We start from the raw sequence: 16,779 nt of genomic DNA, 5'->3' as shown, positions 1-16,779 counted from the left end.
TATGATTACAGATCTTCCGAGTCTGAAAGTCAGCCAGAGGATGCCTTTGGCTTACATCTCACCACTACAAATGGACAGTCACAGTACATTAGAAATTCTGGCACTTCAAAAACTATCCGATGTTTCCCTACAGACTGAAGGTCTTACCATTAACTTGGATCTCATTAAGATTTATTACATGCATTCCAACAAGATCTATGGAAACTTGGTTACAAAATTCCCCTAGTACAGAAAGGAAGAGATACAGATGGCAGCGGCATCCTGTCTCTGGCTGGCCAATGCAGTCTAAATTGTGACCACCTGGTACAATTATTTTCTTTGAAGTGTACACATTTTCTCCAGGTCTTGTAATCAAATACTACTTTAGAGCAGGTAGTAACATTACTTCCCTTGTGGCAAACAATGACAACTTGATTAGAAAGGTAAAACACAGCTCTAGTCAAATGTTTTAATCACCAGAGGCAGCACATCCTTATTCTAAACCTCAGTATTAGCCAGCAGTTTCCAGTATTCTCAGCAAAGTTCTTTACAATTTAAAATTTTATTTGCACACTGCAAAACTTGGATCAATTTATTCTCAGAGTGCATATGAGGCCTTCTATTAAAAAGGTAACTTGAAGTTGGAAAATGTGATTTTTAAAAAAATAACTCCCCATCATATCACTTTTACAAAATTCAGTCTGAATTATCATTTCTTTTTTCTGTGGCGGGAGAGATCTCATAAGAAAGCAGGTGATGCTGATAAGCATATTAATATAAGCTAATTGATGTAAACTAAAATTAGTTGGACAGCGACACTTAGAATGTAGAAGGTGATGTTACAGCAGAGGTTAAGAATAGGTTTGTATAGATGGCCAACAGGCACATGAAAAGACGCTCAACACCACTAATTATCAGAGAAATGCAAATCAAAACTACAGTGAGGTACCACTTCACATCAGTCAGAATGGCCATCACTGAAAGTCTACAAATAATAAATGCTGGAGAGGGTATGAAGAAAAGGGAACCCTCCTACACTGTCGCTGGGAATGTAAATTGGTGCAGCCACTATGGAAAACAGTATGCAGGTTCCTCAAAAAAATAAAAATAGAGTTGCCATATGATCCAGCAATCCCACTCCTGCACATATATCCAGAGAAAACTAATTTGAAAAGGTACATGCACCCCAACGTTCATAGCAGCACTATTTATAATAGCCAAGACACAGAAGCAACCTAAACGTCCGTTGACAGATGAATGGATAAAGAAGATGTGGTATATATATATACAATGGAATACTACTCAGCCATAAAAAAAGAATGAAATAATGCCATTTGCAGCAACTTGGATGGATCTAGAGATGATCATACTAAGTGAAGTAAATCAGACAAATATCATATGATATCACTTATATGTGGAATCTAAAATATGATACAAATGAACTTATTTACAAAACAGAAGCAGACTCACAGACTTATGGTTACCAAAGGAGAAGGACAAGTTAGGAGTTTGCGATTAGCAGATACAAAGTACTATATATAAAATAGATAAACAATAAGGTCCTACTGTATAGCACAGGGAAGTATATTCAATATCTTATAATAAACCACAGTGGAAAGGAATATAATAAACCACAGTGGAAAGGAATATGAAAAAGAATATATATACATATATATAAAAAACAATCATTTTGCTATACAGCAGAAATTAATACAACATTGTAAATCAACTATGCTTCAATTTAAAAAATTTAAAAAAAAAAAGAATAGGTCTGTATAAGGCGCTGGCACATCACCAATTACTGAGCAAGGAAGAAAAAAAGCATCACTCATAATAAACCTGCCTTTAAACATGCAATTGACATTCAAGACAAACAGTTCAAAGGATTTACGGGTTCTCTTATGATTTTCTGATTTATTTAAGAATTCTTTCTCAATCCCAAACCTAACTCTTTCCTCCTCTACCCATTCACTGTCCTCTGAACACACACTCTGTAGCACTAATTCCATTGCACTCTAGTTATGTTTCTACCACTGTCACTCTGTCCTCCCACTCCCACACAGATGCGTACACACACCTGGAGTGAAGGGCCACGTAGTCATCTGGGCATTCCCAGTGGCAGGCACCATGCCTGGCTCCTAGGTACTCGGTCAATGTTTACAGAGTAAATAACTGAATGAACCAATGAGCGTTAAATGAACTAAGCACAAAACCACACACATTGTTAAAGCTGGGAAAGACTTCAGAAAATATCTAATCCAATGTCCTTTTTTACAGTCGATGAAACCAAGCAAAGAGAGGCACAATGTCTCGCCACAGACATAGAAACCAACCCCAGGGCTGGTGACTCACATATTTGGGTACTTTCAAACAGCCATGGTGGATAGTTTTCTAGTTTGTAGATGGCAAAGTCACTCTGTTTAGTTGCTACTCCCCCCCACTTTATCTTTTGACTTTTTAAATCTATGATATAAAGGGGGAAGTATAAGAATTATAACTGAAACTCAAATCAAGTTTGGTTAAAAAGATTGGTATTACTGGCCAGAAAGAAGTTATCAGTTTATAAGTGGATTTTAACTACCTCTTTTAGTCCTCTGCTCCCACTGTTATATGACTAATAATTGGCTGCATTACAGAAGTCTTCATTATGTTTTTGTTAATCATACCACCATTCTCATCTTTTCACAGATAAGAAACAGACCTCCAAATTCAGGGATTCTACATGGTGACAAGAAATGAAACACAAATAAACAAGAGGGGCCATGCTGAAAATGTTAAAAGGTTATGGGAACAATAACTGTGGCATATCCATTCAGTAAGATACTATGCAGTCATTACGAATTACTTTTGAGTAGCTTGTAAGAGCATTGAGAAATATGATTATATTTCAGTGTTAAATGGAAAAAAAGGTATAAAATTGGGCACAAATTATTAAAACCCAGCAGAGAAAAATGACTAGAAGTAAATATACTAAAAGATGGTGGTTATGTTTTGGTGGTGGAATTAGAGATTATCTTTTCCTTTTTTCCATATTTTAAAAATGTTCTAAAACATATTTATATTACTCTCATAATGGAAAAATAAAAGATTTAACTTTTTACAGAAATTCAGAAGTTGGTGTCAGAGGTTACACAACCAATATTAAATTTCCCTTTACGACGTGTTTCTTAAGTTTCCCTGTTTTTCTCTTCCTTCCAAATCCTGACAGAAAGCCTCGGTGAGAACATCTTTTGAGCCCAGAAATAAGGTCCTGATTGAAGATATAAATTAAGGAAACCTAAAGCCACCTCTTCCCTTAGGACCTGTTTGAGAAACAGACTGAGAAATTCACTATATTTGTTAGAGTGAAGAACTTTCTGCAAAGGCCTTTTACTGAATTTTTTATGTTCTTAGAAAACCTGAAAGGGCCCTAAATAATTTACAGTCTCTTTCCTGGGTTTGGTTTCTCGATGTGTGTTCAATTTTTTTCTCCATGACAGTAAATGGTTTTCCTTTTGAGATCACTGATTACTCAGACATAATGGCTCAATTAACTCAGAGATGTAACTTTTAGGTACCGTCTATATTAAGAAGAATAAAATAAGCTCAGTAGGAGGGAACCCTCCAGCTACTTCCTAAATTGCTTACAGCACATTCGCCACCCTTTTAAAAAGCCATTTCTCCAAAAAGTACATTTCAGTACTTGGTGTCTCTTCGTGGCAGGTAGCTTTGCTTGGGCTCAGCTCTCACGCATTTCTAATGTCAGGCTGCATCAGGCAATCACCAAGCAAAGGCTAACAAATTAATGCTACTCCTCCTTCCTCACCACCTCTGGGAAAATCCTACATGATTGCCTGACACCTGTCAATGGATCTGCAGGCCCCCAGCTTTAAACGATGCCCAAATGAACACAATAAGCAGCTGGCTGAGTTTTCTCCCTCGTCTGCACTGTCTGGTCCGCTTTCTACTCGTAAGTGTTCTTTCTACATGGTAGAAACATGTGCTCATTGGAAAGCTGTCTGGGTTTCTAGTGGACTGTAAGAACCAATAAAACCTTTGCTGGTCTTAGGTTTAACTCTGAGAAGGAGATCAAAGCAGCAACGTAGGCAACTGTCCCGAGGCTAGAAGCAAGATACCACCGCTGGACTGTCCACCCTCTTAACAGGCATAGCCAGCTCTTCCCAAAGGGAGAAGGAGGCGCTTTCTACTTCTGTTTCCCATGCCTTAGGGTTCTTGATTGTGCAACAGAGAGTATCATTCTCAAATAAATGGGCCTACTCGCCTCACAATTCCCTCAAACACAAGGCATTACAAATCACAGTACTTTAACAAGGGAATGTGTAGATTATTTATGCCCAAACTTAAGAAAAAATTATAAACGATTTGAGATTGCTTAGAGAAATATGAATAATGTACAAGCATAACAATAAATAATGCGAGAAAAGATTCCCTCTCGGGCTATTTCAACCCTTCAACTTTTGCCCACTATGACAAATGATAAATATTTAGGTTCATGATGCTCTCTGAGACAGTGTGAAATGCTATTTTGATCTCTTCAAGTCATGCAACTGTTTTCCTTGGAAATTTCCCTCTACTAAACCCAATCTATTGAAATGTGTATGAACTTGTGCTCCCATTCAAATAAAAACATTAATGGATCAAATGCAAACCATATCTTCTCATGCTAGATTTTGCTTAGCATTAGTAAGTGCTAATAAAAATATCTAAGCAATCTTAACAAGAATCCATGAACGATGGCTCAGAACCTTTCCTTCCAAAATCTAATTTTGCTTCACTCATACAGTCTCACTGCCCTTCCCACCAACAAAAGTATGCCTGGGCAAATTCATGTGCAGATGCCAGGATAGCTAAGCGGTGGTCTTCTTTTAGTCAGATATTATAAACAAATTACATGGGCTGTCTGGGGAGAGAGGAGAAAAGCAACAGAGAAAGCAGAAGATTCAAGAAGAAGCTAAGTGCAACCTTGCAGAAACTATGGCTGCCTGAGTTTTCCACTGTCAAGATACCAGAATCATAGTTTTAGAAATGGAAGACATCAATGAGATCCTGTTCATACGTTCGATTTATAGGGAAATAGGCTTTAGGGAGGTTTGGTGACTCATTCAAGGTCATATATTTGGTTGGCAGCAGAGCTAGGAATAGAATCTGGGTCTTTTGGCTCCAAGACCTCTTTCAATTATACTACAAAACATCTTTATTCCTATTAACAGTCAAACTTAAAAATAAACCATTTGGATGAAAATCTTTATAAACTGGTTTATACAATCCCTATTTTTATATACAGAATATGATTAGCATTATTGAACTGTTTCTCTGTGAATAAAGGCCACCGTTATGGAGATCAATGATGTCAACTCTGTAATACAGGGTCTGTGAATGCTGATTTGACTTAGAGTGTAGTGTGCAATGCTGGGGATATGATGACTACTTTTTATGGATTTCTATGGATTTGCTCTTTGCTCTTATACCTTGCTGCTCTGTCTGCTCTAAGTATAAGTATCATCCCCATCCCTCACCTTCTAATTCTAATTCTACACGCACGTTTTCTAAAGTCTGTTCCCTAGAGTCACATGAAATGCAGACAAATGTATGTATTCATTGCAGCATTACTCATAGTAGCAAAAACAAAACCAAAGGGCTTCCCTGGTGGCGCAGTGGTTGTGAATCCGCCTGCCGATGCAAGGGACGCGGGTTCGTGCCCTGGTCCGGGAGGATCCCATGTGCCGCGGAGCGGCTGGGCCCGTGAGCCATGGCCGCTGAGCCTGCGCGTCCGGAGCCTGTGCTCCGCAACGGCAGAGGCCACAACAGCGAGAGGGCCGCGTACCGCAAAAGAAAAAAAAAAAAAGCTTAGAGTGAGGGAAATATACCCAAAATGTTTACAATGGTAGGATTACAGATAATTATTAGTCTCTGATTATACCCTTCTATTTATTTCTATTTATTTCTGCAATAAAAGTGTAACACTCAAATTCAGAAAAAGAATTTTTAAAAAGAAAATGTCACATTGGAAAATATAACCTAACTGGTCAGAACTATATAAAATAATAATATATAAATCCTAGGTGAGAAACTATAGCCTCTGTGACATGGTATGGTTGCATGTGGCTTTAGCTTTCTTCCCATTTTTTGCTGGATTTCAAGTATGTCAGGTTGCTGGAGAGTTGAATTGTGAATGAGTAAAGCATTAAGATATATATGTATTTAAAGGGGGCGAGAGGATACTGAGAGAGAAAGCGAAAGGAGGGACAAAAGGTCCTGAGCCAATGCTTTTAGACAAGCATCTAGGGATTTTTTTTCATTAACTGCTTTTAGAAGTTTAGAAGCCACAGATGGTGGTAACTGTCATTAAGTCGCTCTGGCTGATTTATCAGTGGATGAGCATTAAAGACAAATTAACCTCTCAAGAGACCAGGATATTGTCTAATTAACAATTAGCTACTTCCTAAAACTGGGAGAGCTGAATTAAGAATGCAAGGAAGTAAAACTGGGAAAGCATGGAAAGAAGCTAAGCAGTTTAAAGCAAATGAGTGGCTTAGTGTAAGATGTTTGTATTTGAAGGTGTTAGATACTATTACCAATTTTCTGTCCTGATTCCTTTGTATCATGATGAAATTTTTTTCCGTTAGATAGTAATAACTTTTGATATTTTCTCCTCTTTTTTGGAATAAAATCATTCATATGTTCATATATGGGTAGTGGAGGAGAAGGCAGTGTTTTGATTTCACAACTCACAGTGACATTCACGTGTCACCTCATGCAGGAATGACCAAGGGCAAACGGAGCCTGGAGCGGGTGATTTAAAGGTAGCTGTTGCCTGACTTCTCAGAGCTTCTGAAGATATTTTTAAGAATTTGCCTCTGTCTCCCCAAACACTGCATGTCAAGAAAAAACTCAACTAGCACTTTAAACTGGTCTCAGTGGTAGACAAGATCCAAATCTGTTCTCATTCAGCACTAGTGGCATTTGCAATATGAAGGACTAAGGACTTCCCCAAATATAATATATTTTACTATCATAATAACCCTGTGAGATTTTATTAGCCCAACTTTATACATGAAGAAACAGAGGCTCTAGGCATTAATCATACCAGTATTAAGCTACAGGAAAGGCTGGGAATTTAGATCCTCTAACTGTCAATCCTGTAGTTATTTCCACTATTTCATGCTGTAGAGTTTATTGATAGATTAATTCCATGCCAAAGTATTTGTTCCTAAGGGTCACGTACGAATGTCCCTCTGCAGATTAATCATTGCTCAACAACAGCGCAGGTGAGTGGAAAATTATTCCTGAGGAAGGAAAAGTTGAGTGGTGGGAGGTTGCAGCTCATGTTGATTTCCGTCTTGGTGTCCCCTTGGGTCCCTTCATCACATGGACTGCATCTCTCTTCTCCTCACAAACCCATGTTCATTGTTTGTCCCTCAGGGTTTAGGCAAATGCCTCCCCTAAAGAATTCCATTGAAAACTTGAGCCACTTTCCTTATTCCTTTACACCACATCCCCTCAGCTTAACTTAAAATGCTTGTGCATATTACAGAGCATACTTATTTCAAAATCCTCAGGAATTTTTCTTCAGAAGTCATATATCTATATTTCAGCGCCCAGCTAGACTTTACTAAGGAAGGTCTCTGTTTTCCTTTTCTATACTCATACCCCTTTCTTCCAACTGCCTAGCATATTGCTATGCATTCAACAAATGACTACTGAGTGAATGAGAACATGCATTAATATGGTGAAAGCCCAGCTGGATTAGCAATGAGGAGGTTGGAGTCCCAGCTCTACAACTAAGTAACTGTGTTACTTCAGGCAAATCTGTGGGTCTCAGTTTTCTCATTATAAAACGGTTATGGGTAATCCTAATATTTATATGGAACCATAAAAGATCCAGAATTGCCAAAGCAATCCTGAGGGAAAGAAAAACAAAGGAGGAGGCATAACCCTCCCAGATTTCAGACAATACTACAAAGCTACAATAATCAAAACACTGTGGTATTGGCACAAAAACAGACATATGGATCAATGGAACAGAATAGAGAGCCCAGAAATAAACCCACACACCTATGGTCAATTAATCTTTGACAAAGGAGGCAAGAATATACAATGGGGAAAAGACAGTCTCTTCAGCAAGTGGTATTGGGGAAGATGGACAGCCACACGTAAATCAATGAAGTTAGAACACTCCCTCACACCCTACACAAAAAATAAACTCAAAATGGCTTAAAAACTTAAACATAAGATATGACACCATAAAACTCCTAGGAGAGAGCATAGGCAAAACATTCTCTGACATAAATCATACCAACGTTTCCTTAGGTCAGTCTCCCAAGGCAATAGAAGTAAAAGCAAAAATAAACAAATGGAACCTAATCAAACATAAGCTTTTGCACAGTAAAGGAAACCATAAACAAAATGAACAGACAACCTACGGACTGGGAGAAAACATTTGCAAAAAATATTTGCAAATGATGCAACCAATAAGGGCTTAATTACCAAACTATACAAACAGCTCATTCAATTCAATAACAACAAAAACAACCCAATCGAAAAATGGGCAGAAGACCTAAATAGAGGTTTCTCCAAAGAAGACATACAGATGGCTAACAGGCACATGAAAAGATGCTCATCATCACTAATTATTAGAGAAATGTAAATCAAAACTACAATGAGGTATCACCACCTCACACCAGTAAGAATGGCTATCATTAAAAAATCTACAAATAATAAATGCTGGAGAGGGGGTGAAGAAAAAGGAACCCTCCTACAGTGTTGGTAGGAATGTAAATTGGTGCAGCCACTGTGAAAAACAGTACGGAAGTTCCTCAAAAAACTAAAAATAGAGTTGTCATATGATCCAGCAATCCCACTCCTGGGCATATACCCAGACAAAACTATAATTTGAAAAGATACAAGCACCCCTACATTCGTAGCAGCACTATTTACAATAGCCAAGACATGGAAGCAACCTAAATGTCCACTGACAGATGAATGGATAAAGAAGATGTGGTACATATATACAGTGGAATACTACTCAGCCATTAAAAAGAACGAAATAATGCCATGTGCAGCAATATGGATGGACCTAGAGATTATCATACTAAGTGAAGTAAGTCAGAAAGAGAAAGACAAATACCATATATCACTTATATGTGGAATCTAAACAACAACATAAATGAACATATCTATGAAACAGACACAGACTCATAGGCATAGGGAACAGACTTGTGGTTGCCAAGGAGGAAGTGGGGTGGGGGAGGGAAGGATTGGGAGTTTGGGATTAGCAGATGCAAACTATTATACATAGGATGGATAAACAACAGGGTCCTACTGTATAGCACTGGGAACTATATTCAATATCCTGTGATAAACCATAATGGAAAAGATATGAAAAAGAATATATATATATAAAATATATATAACTGAATCACTTTGCTGTACAGCAGAAATTAACACAACATTGTAAATCAACTATACTTCAATAAAATTTAAAAAGTGATTATGGGGACAGGAAGTAGATGGACTATTTGACTTCTATGATCTCTGAGATGCTATGAAAATTTAAATATTATTTTGATTGGGCTGATCATAGCCTTACTTTACTCCACTGGGGATGAGAGAGGAGATGAATGAGAATTCCAAAGAGAAGAATGTTAAACACAAGACAAATACAGAGACCAAATAAATAAATACCCAACAGGCAGAAGAGAGCCATTGTGTCTGGAAAACATAATAAAGCAAAGGAGAATCAGAGAGAGTAGAGATGTCCTGGGTGAGGCTAGAAATGGGTATCTATCAAGTAGATGTAAAGAGGTTAAAAGGCTGAATGAAAATGTGGACAGCTTAATAACTAGAAAAACTGCATCAGTGGCTAGGCATGTGCAGCATTTTTTTAAAAATCTGCTCTTCGGTTTGCTATTCAAGCTTGAAATCAAATGTTAAGAACGTCAGCATTGAGACTGTTTAAGATCATGTGAAAGAAGATGAGATGTAAAATAACAACTTCCTGTAGAAATAAAAACAGAAGCTCCTGGTATTAAAAAGGAAATTAATACTACCAATGTTTGACCATTAGAAACCTATTTTCCCATACTTTTTTCTCCATTTCTGGGGTGGGGGTGGGCAGGGGTGGTATGACAATTTTAATCAAGATATTTTTCCTGAATAAGTCTAATTTTGTTAAAGATTTTAATAATTCCAAGTAATACTGCACTGGTTTCATTAAAATGAGGTTTTAGCCGACAAACCACATAATAGATAAAATGGTGATGTAAGGAGGTCTATCCAGGCCTTCACTAATAAGCTCCTTTGGATAATATGAACTTATGGAAGGCAGTGAACCAAAGTGTCCAGTGTGGTGTTAGGGCTAGGATTCATCTGAGGAGCTTAAAGAAAAGAAAGCCAAGTTCAGCTTGAAACTTCAGGAAAAAAATGGTACCTCTTTAGAAAAGAAGATCTCTGAAATTAAAAAATAACACTTGAGGCAACTAACAGTTCTTGGATTATTGGATGTAAAAGTTTTCAGCTAGGATCCAAAACTGAAGCGACACTTTAAAAGATTAAATCAACAGGAGCACATGGTTGATAAAAGGCCAGAACAATTCCATTTTAAAAAGAACCAAAATTTTAAAGGGATTTGATATTTAAGAGCCATTTTTAGAAATCTCCTGATGAAATCTTTGATACTAAAACTGCAGAGAAGAAACTTACTGTTAATCCATGTTATATAACTTTGAATCCAGTCTGCCCTTCATCTTCTACCAAAGAAAAGGACCTAATTTAACCAAAATCTAAAAAGAAATTTTTTCAGGGAAGAAACATTGTGTGTGTGTGTCTATTAAAGACCAACATACCTGCTTCATCATAGGACACAGTCAATTTTTCTAGCATTTCTCGGTCAATTGATAGAATCTGCTGTTCGAGGATGGTCTGGTAAGACAAAACACTATTTTCTTTGTCTTTCTCGTAGTCTTGAAGATGCTGTTTAAGGGCCTCTGGCAGTCGAGATTTTACATATTCAGCTGCCGTCTGCAGATAAAACAAGTAGAGAACCCCATGAGTATTTCTCATCTTAGGCTTTTCACTTCCCCTCAGGTGCTGTAGTGAGAACTCAAAGTACTGTGGAACCAACCCTTGAGACAATCACATCCTTGTCACTGTTGTCATTTTTAGACTCTACTGTACCAAGTAAGGTTGATCTTCAAATACACAGAATTACAGACCTCTAAGAGTTTTCTATCAGGTTTAAAGGTACAAAAGATGAGGGACTGGCATTCATGGAGTCGAACTCAGAGTTTCAGCTATTCCACTGAACCCAGAAGGCCCTGTGATAGTAATTTTACTGGATATAAATCGGACTCGCCCTAATCTAGAATGCATAAGCTAGTAACTCATCTCAGCAGTAAGCCGTCCTATGCTGTGGCATCCAAACCTCTGCTTTGCTTTGTTGTTCTCTGCTCATTAATGCTTATGCAGGAACTCTTGTAAAGTAAACAAAACGGAAAGCCCTCTGCTAGGGCTGATAACGGAATAATAGGAGAAACAGAAAACGAAGAGACCTAAAACATATATGCCTCAACCTGAAAAGAATTGTTCACCACTTAAATATCTTGGCCTTTATATATTTTATTCTTAACTTTTTTTGCCCTGCTTCTACATTATCTGCACAGTGTACTCCCAACTAGTAACATCTGAAATTACACACACTGACTTTCAACCAGGTAAGCAAGCTTCCCTTGGAGGTAGGAAGGAAGACATCTGTACTTTGAAAAAGACCTTCCCAAAGATTCTGATACATTCTTCTGGTGGACTGGGGCCATAGCACACTCTTTTCCCTTCCAGTTAAGAATCACAGTTAAAGTTAAGTAGAACTTTAAGGGAGAAATTAAGTAATATGGCAGCATGTATGACTCAGGAGAATTGAAATTCTTAAAACATATCTCTTGAGAATGCCAAGAGTTTTGGCATCTTCTTACAGTGCAGTCCTCCATCATATGTATAGGGTCTAAGGTTGATAAATAAATGAAGGCATACATATATTGTTTAAAATTATACTCACAATCACTAGAAAACTAAAATAAAAGAAACTGTTAAACAGGATTGTCTCTGGGGTATGGGCCCAGAATAAGGTGAAGACACATCTACATAGTTTAATATTTTTTAAAAATTCCTGTAATTAAAAAAAATTATCTTTAAAATATGTTCTTTTGGTAAAGAACCTTCGTAGTTTTCCTTCTAAATGTTAGCACAGTTTAGGATGAAAAGAAACTTGCCAGAACAATGACAACTGACTTCTCAGGAAAAACTCACTGGGAAGTGGTGGAAAAGTTATATTTCAGTCTTCAGAGTAGCCAAATATAGCACACAACACTTCATTTCCAGACTTACATTTGGATCCCCTAAGTCGGTTGCTGATGAAATTACAACTTTAAAATATCACCAAACACTGTTCATTTTCTCTGCCAGCCAGCTACTGCAGAACAAATAAAATTATTCCATAGAATGTAAATGGACTCAGCGCATTAGCACAACATATTTAATTCTAGAGTTTCATAACAATTTTCTCCTGACAATGGAGAATGAAGAGACATCCTGCAGAATAACTCTTTTAAAATTCACACTACCTTGCTATTCAGTGTAACACGTCTTTAATTTTTTTCCTTGGAAATATCTATGAGGTACAGGAAATAATTCCATAATGCACGTTTAACAAATATTGGTGTATTCAGTATAACTGAAAGCATACCACACGTTTCCTTCCTATTGTGTCCACTGATTTACTCTTTTAATTCAAATCATGGTGGAGGTCTTGGAACCGGGCCTATATTTTTTACTACAGTGGAGTGAAATTTTGGCATTTCATTTCTAAAACAGTATAACTTCATGTATAGTCAGCCCTCTGTATCTGTGGGTTCCACATCTGTGGATTCAACCAGCTGCAGACAGAAAATATTTGGAAAGAAACCCTGCCCCACCAGCCCAGGTAGGTGCCCTCAGCCAGCACCAGAGCTCCTCCAACGTGGCCCTCAGCCTTGCCCATCCCATCCGGCACCCTTGGCAGGCACCGGCAACCCCCCAAAGCAGCTCCCGCCCCAGGGGTCAGCCCTGCACACCAGAGCACCTGCAACACTTGTAGCCAGTCCTTACAGCCAGCTGTACTGGGGGCCAGCCCTGCACACCAGTGTGGCCTCAATAAGAGGACCATTTTCTTACACCATATACAAAAATAAACTCAAAATGGATTAAAGACTTTAAGGCCTGAAACCGTAAAACTCCTAGAAGAAAACACAGTCAGTATGCTCTTTGACACTGATCTCAGCAATATTTTTTTGGCTCTGTCCCCTCAGGCAAAGGAAACAAAAGCAAAAATAAACAAATGGGACTACATCAAACTAAAAAGCTTTTGCACAGCAAAACAAAAAGGCAACCTAATGAACAGGAGAAGCTATTTGCAAATGGTGTATCTGATAAGGGGTTATTATCCAAAGCATATAAAGAAGTCATACAATTAAATTTTAAAAATCCATTTAAAAAATGGGCGGAGGGGCTTCCCTGGTGGCGCAGCGGTTGAGAGTCCGCCTGCCGATGCAGGGGACACGGGTTCGTGCCCCGGTCCGGGAAGATCCCACATGCCGCGGAGCGACTGGGCCCGTGAGCCATGGCCGCTGAGCCTGTGCGTCTGGAGCCTGTGCTCCGCAACGGGAGAGGCCACAACAGTGAGAGGCCCTCGTACCGCAAAAAAAAAAAAAAAAAAAATGGGCGGGGAACCTGAATACACATTTCTCAAAAGAAGACATACAGATGCCCAACTGACACATGAAAAGATGCTCAATGTCATTAATCATCAGGGAAATGCAAATCAAAATCACAATGAGATATCACCTCACACCTGTCAGAATGGCTGTCATCAAAAAGACCACAAATAACAAGTGTTGGTAAGGGTGTGGAGAAAAGGGAACTCTTGTGCACTGTTGGTGGGAATGTAAATTGGTGCAGCCACTATGGAAAACAGTATGAAGGTTCCTCAAAAAATTAAAAATAGAACTACCAAACGATCTAGCAATTCCACTTCTGGGTATTTACCCAAGGGAAAAAACCCACTAATTCAAAAAGATATATACACCCCTATGTTCACTGTAGCACTATTTACTATAGCCAAGATATGGAAGCAACCTAAAAGTCCAGTAATGCATGAATGGATAAAAGAAGATATGGTATATATATGTACAAAGGAATATAACTCATCTATAAAAAAGAATGAAATCTTGCCATTTGCAACAAAATGGTATTATGCTACGTGAAATAAATTAGGCAGAGAAAGACAAACACTATGTGATCTCATTTATATGTGGAATCTAAAAAACAAACAAACAAACCAAAGAACACAGAAACAGACTTATGGATATAGAGAACAAACTGGTGGTTGCCAGAGGAGAGGGAGTGGGAGGTTGGGTGAAATAGGTGAAGGGGATTAAGAGGTGCGAACTTCGAGTTATAAAATAAATAAATCATGGAGATGTAATACACAGCATAAGGAATATATAGGCATCCCTTGTTTTATTGTGCTTCAATTTTTTGTTTTTGTTTGTTTGTTTTTAAGAGTTGAAGGTTTGTGGCAACCCCACATTGTAAGATAATGGTTAGCATTTTTTAGCAATAAAGTATTTTCTTCAGAAAGTCTTCATTTTAAGCCATGAAATTGTTTCTGTAAATTGTTTTTTTTTAAACTTTTTATTTTATATTGGAGTATAGTTGATTAACAATGTTGTGTTAGTTTCAGGTGTACAGCAAAGTGATTCAGTTATACATATACATGTATCTATTCTTTTTCAAATTTTTTCTCATTTAGGTTCTTACATAATATTGAGCAGAGTTCCCTGTGCTATACAGTAGGTCCTTGTTGGTTAGCCATTTTAAATATAGCAGTGTGTACATGTCAATCACAAACTACCTAACTATCTCACTCAGTGGACTCAGCGGATGAAAAAAATAAAGTATTTTTAAATTGAGTTACATTACATTGGTTTCTTAAGACATAATGCTATTGCACACTTAATAGACTATAATGTAAAAATAACTTTTACACGCAATCGGAAACCAAAAAATTCGTGACTCACTTTATTGCAATATTTGCTTTATTGCGGCAGTCTGGAACCAAACCCACAATATCTCGGAGGTATGATTGTAGTTGATAATACTGCAATAATTTTGTATGGTGACAGACGGTTACTGAACTTACTGTAGTGATCATTTTGTAACGTACTTGATTGTCAAATAACTATGTTGTACACCTGAAACTAACATAATACTGTATGTCAACTATACTTCAATTTTTTTAAATTCCAAAAAAATACCAGAGAGTTCCCAAAAGCAAAAAGTGAATTTGTCATGCCAGCAACTATTTACATAGCATTTACATTGTATTTAACAACTATTTACATAGCATTTACATTGTATTAGGTATTATAAGTGATCTAGAGATGATTTAAAGTATATGCATAGGTTATATGTAAATATTACACCATTTAATATGCAACTTGAGTGACTCATATTTTGGTATCCAAGAACCAATCCTCTGTGGATACTGAGGGACTACTGTATAGAGTTCTTTCCTCTGGGTAAGATTTTTTAAGAGGAATAGAAAGAAACAACTCTAGCAAAATACTAGCTTCTATCAAGATATTTCAAGAAATCACCTTTATACTGAGGTGATTCTCTAAATGTATTCAAATGTCAGTCAAAACCTTATGTTCAAGCATAAACCTATGCCAAAAAACAGGATGTCATACAAATACCTTATGATCTCGCTTATATGTGGAAAATAAAAACAAAACAAAAACACAAAAACCAAACTCATAGATACAGAGAATAGACTGGTGGGTGCCAGAAGTGAGCAAAATGGGTGAAAGTGGTTAAAAGATATCAAACTCCCACTTACAAAAAAAAATAATAAGTCCTGGGGTTATAATGTACAGCATGCTGACTGTAGTTAATAAGGCTGTACTGCTTAGTTGAAAGTTGATAAGAGAACAGATTTTAAACACTTTCATCACAGGAAAAAAATGCATAACTATGTGTGGTTAACTAGACCTTATTGTGGTGGATCATTTTGCAACATATACAGATATTGAATCATTATGCTGTATACCTGAAACTAATATATCATATCTCAATAAAAAAACAGGCTGTCATATTATTAACTGAGATTGGAATTATTGCACAAGTGATAGATAATACAAATAGCAATTTAAGTCTTAAAACTTCACTAGAATTCTAAAAATGAAGTGAAAAACAAAATTAAAATATAGGATTACTTATCTATTCTTTAATCAATGATAAGTGCTACTAGAAGTTTAAGTCCTAAATTGCATATTCTTATAACCTAACTATCAGAAACAGTACTTTGTTACGATTTTCAGTGTCTTGCATTTGTGCGGTACTTTATACTTTTCTGAGCAATTTATGCTGTTATCATTCTGTATCTTCAAAATAACTTTGAGTGAAAGTAGGCAAATTATGGATTTGGCCGATCCTTCACATCCTTCAAAGTAGGCTCAAATGCTATAAACTCTGTCAGTGAACCCACCTAATAGCAATCAACAGTCTTTCAAGTATTTATAGAGGTACAGGTATTTTAGCTCCCCAGTTTGGCTGATGTAAAGACTGTATCTTACACATCTTGTGTTCTCCCAGCTCCCAGTTCAGTACTTTCTACCATAGAAGCTTAATATCTTCACTGTATCCAAGAATCAGGGACTTTGAGATAGCTTTTAGAGAAAACTTTTGGACAGTTCATAATTCTTTGCCTGC

General features: G+C 37.2%; 1 protein-coding gene across 1 annotated transcript in view; it reads right to left on the bottom strand.

The window, feature by feature from the left end:
* PPM1L (protein phosphatase, Mg2+/Mn2+ dependent 1L) overlaps positions 1-16,779 on the bottom strand; it is a 334,432-nt gene that overhangs the window by 124,950 nt on the left and 192,703 nt on the right. The window contains exon 2 of the mRNA XM_079922903.1: positions 10,824-10,998. Coding sequence (XP_079779029.1) covers positions 10,824-10,998 — 175 coding nt within the window. The remainder of the gene's footprint in view (positions 1-10,823; positions 10,999-16,779) is intronic.

The sequence above is a fragment of the Stenella coeruleoalba genome (assembly GCF_951394435.1).
Source record: "Stenella coeruleoalba genome assembly, chromosome: 5".
In the NCBI taxonomy this organism is placed as follows: Eukaryota; Metazoa; Chordata; class Mammalia; order Artiodactyla; family Delphinidae; genus Stenella; species Stenella coeruleoalba.
This window is presented reverse-complemented; position numbering and strand designations above follow the sequence as displayed.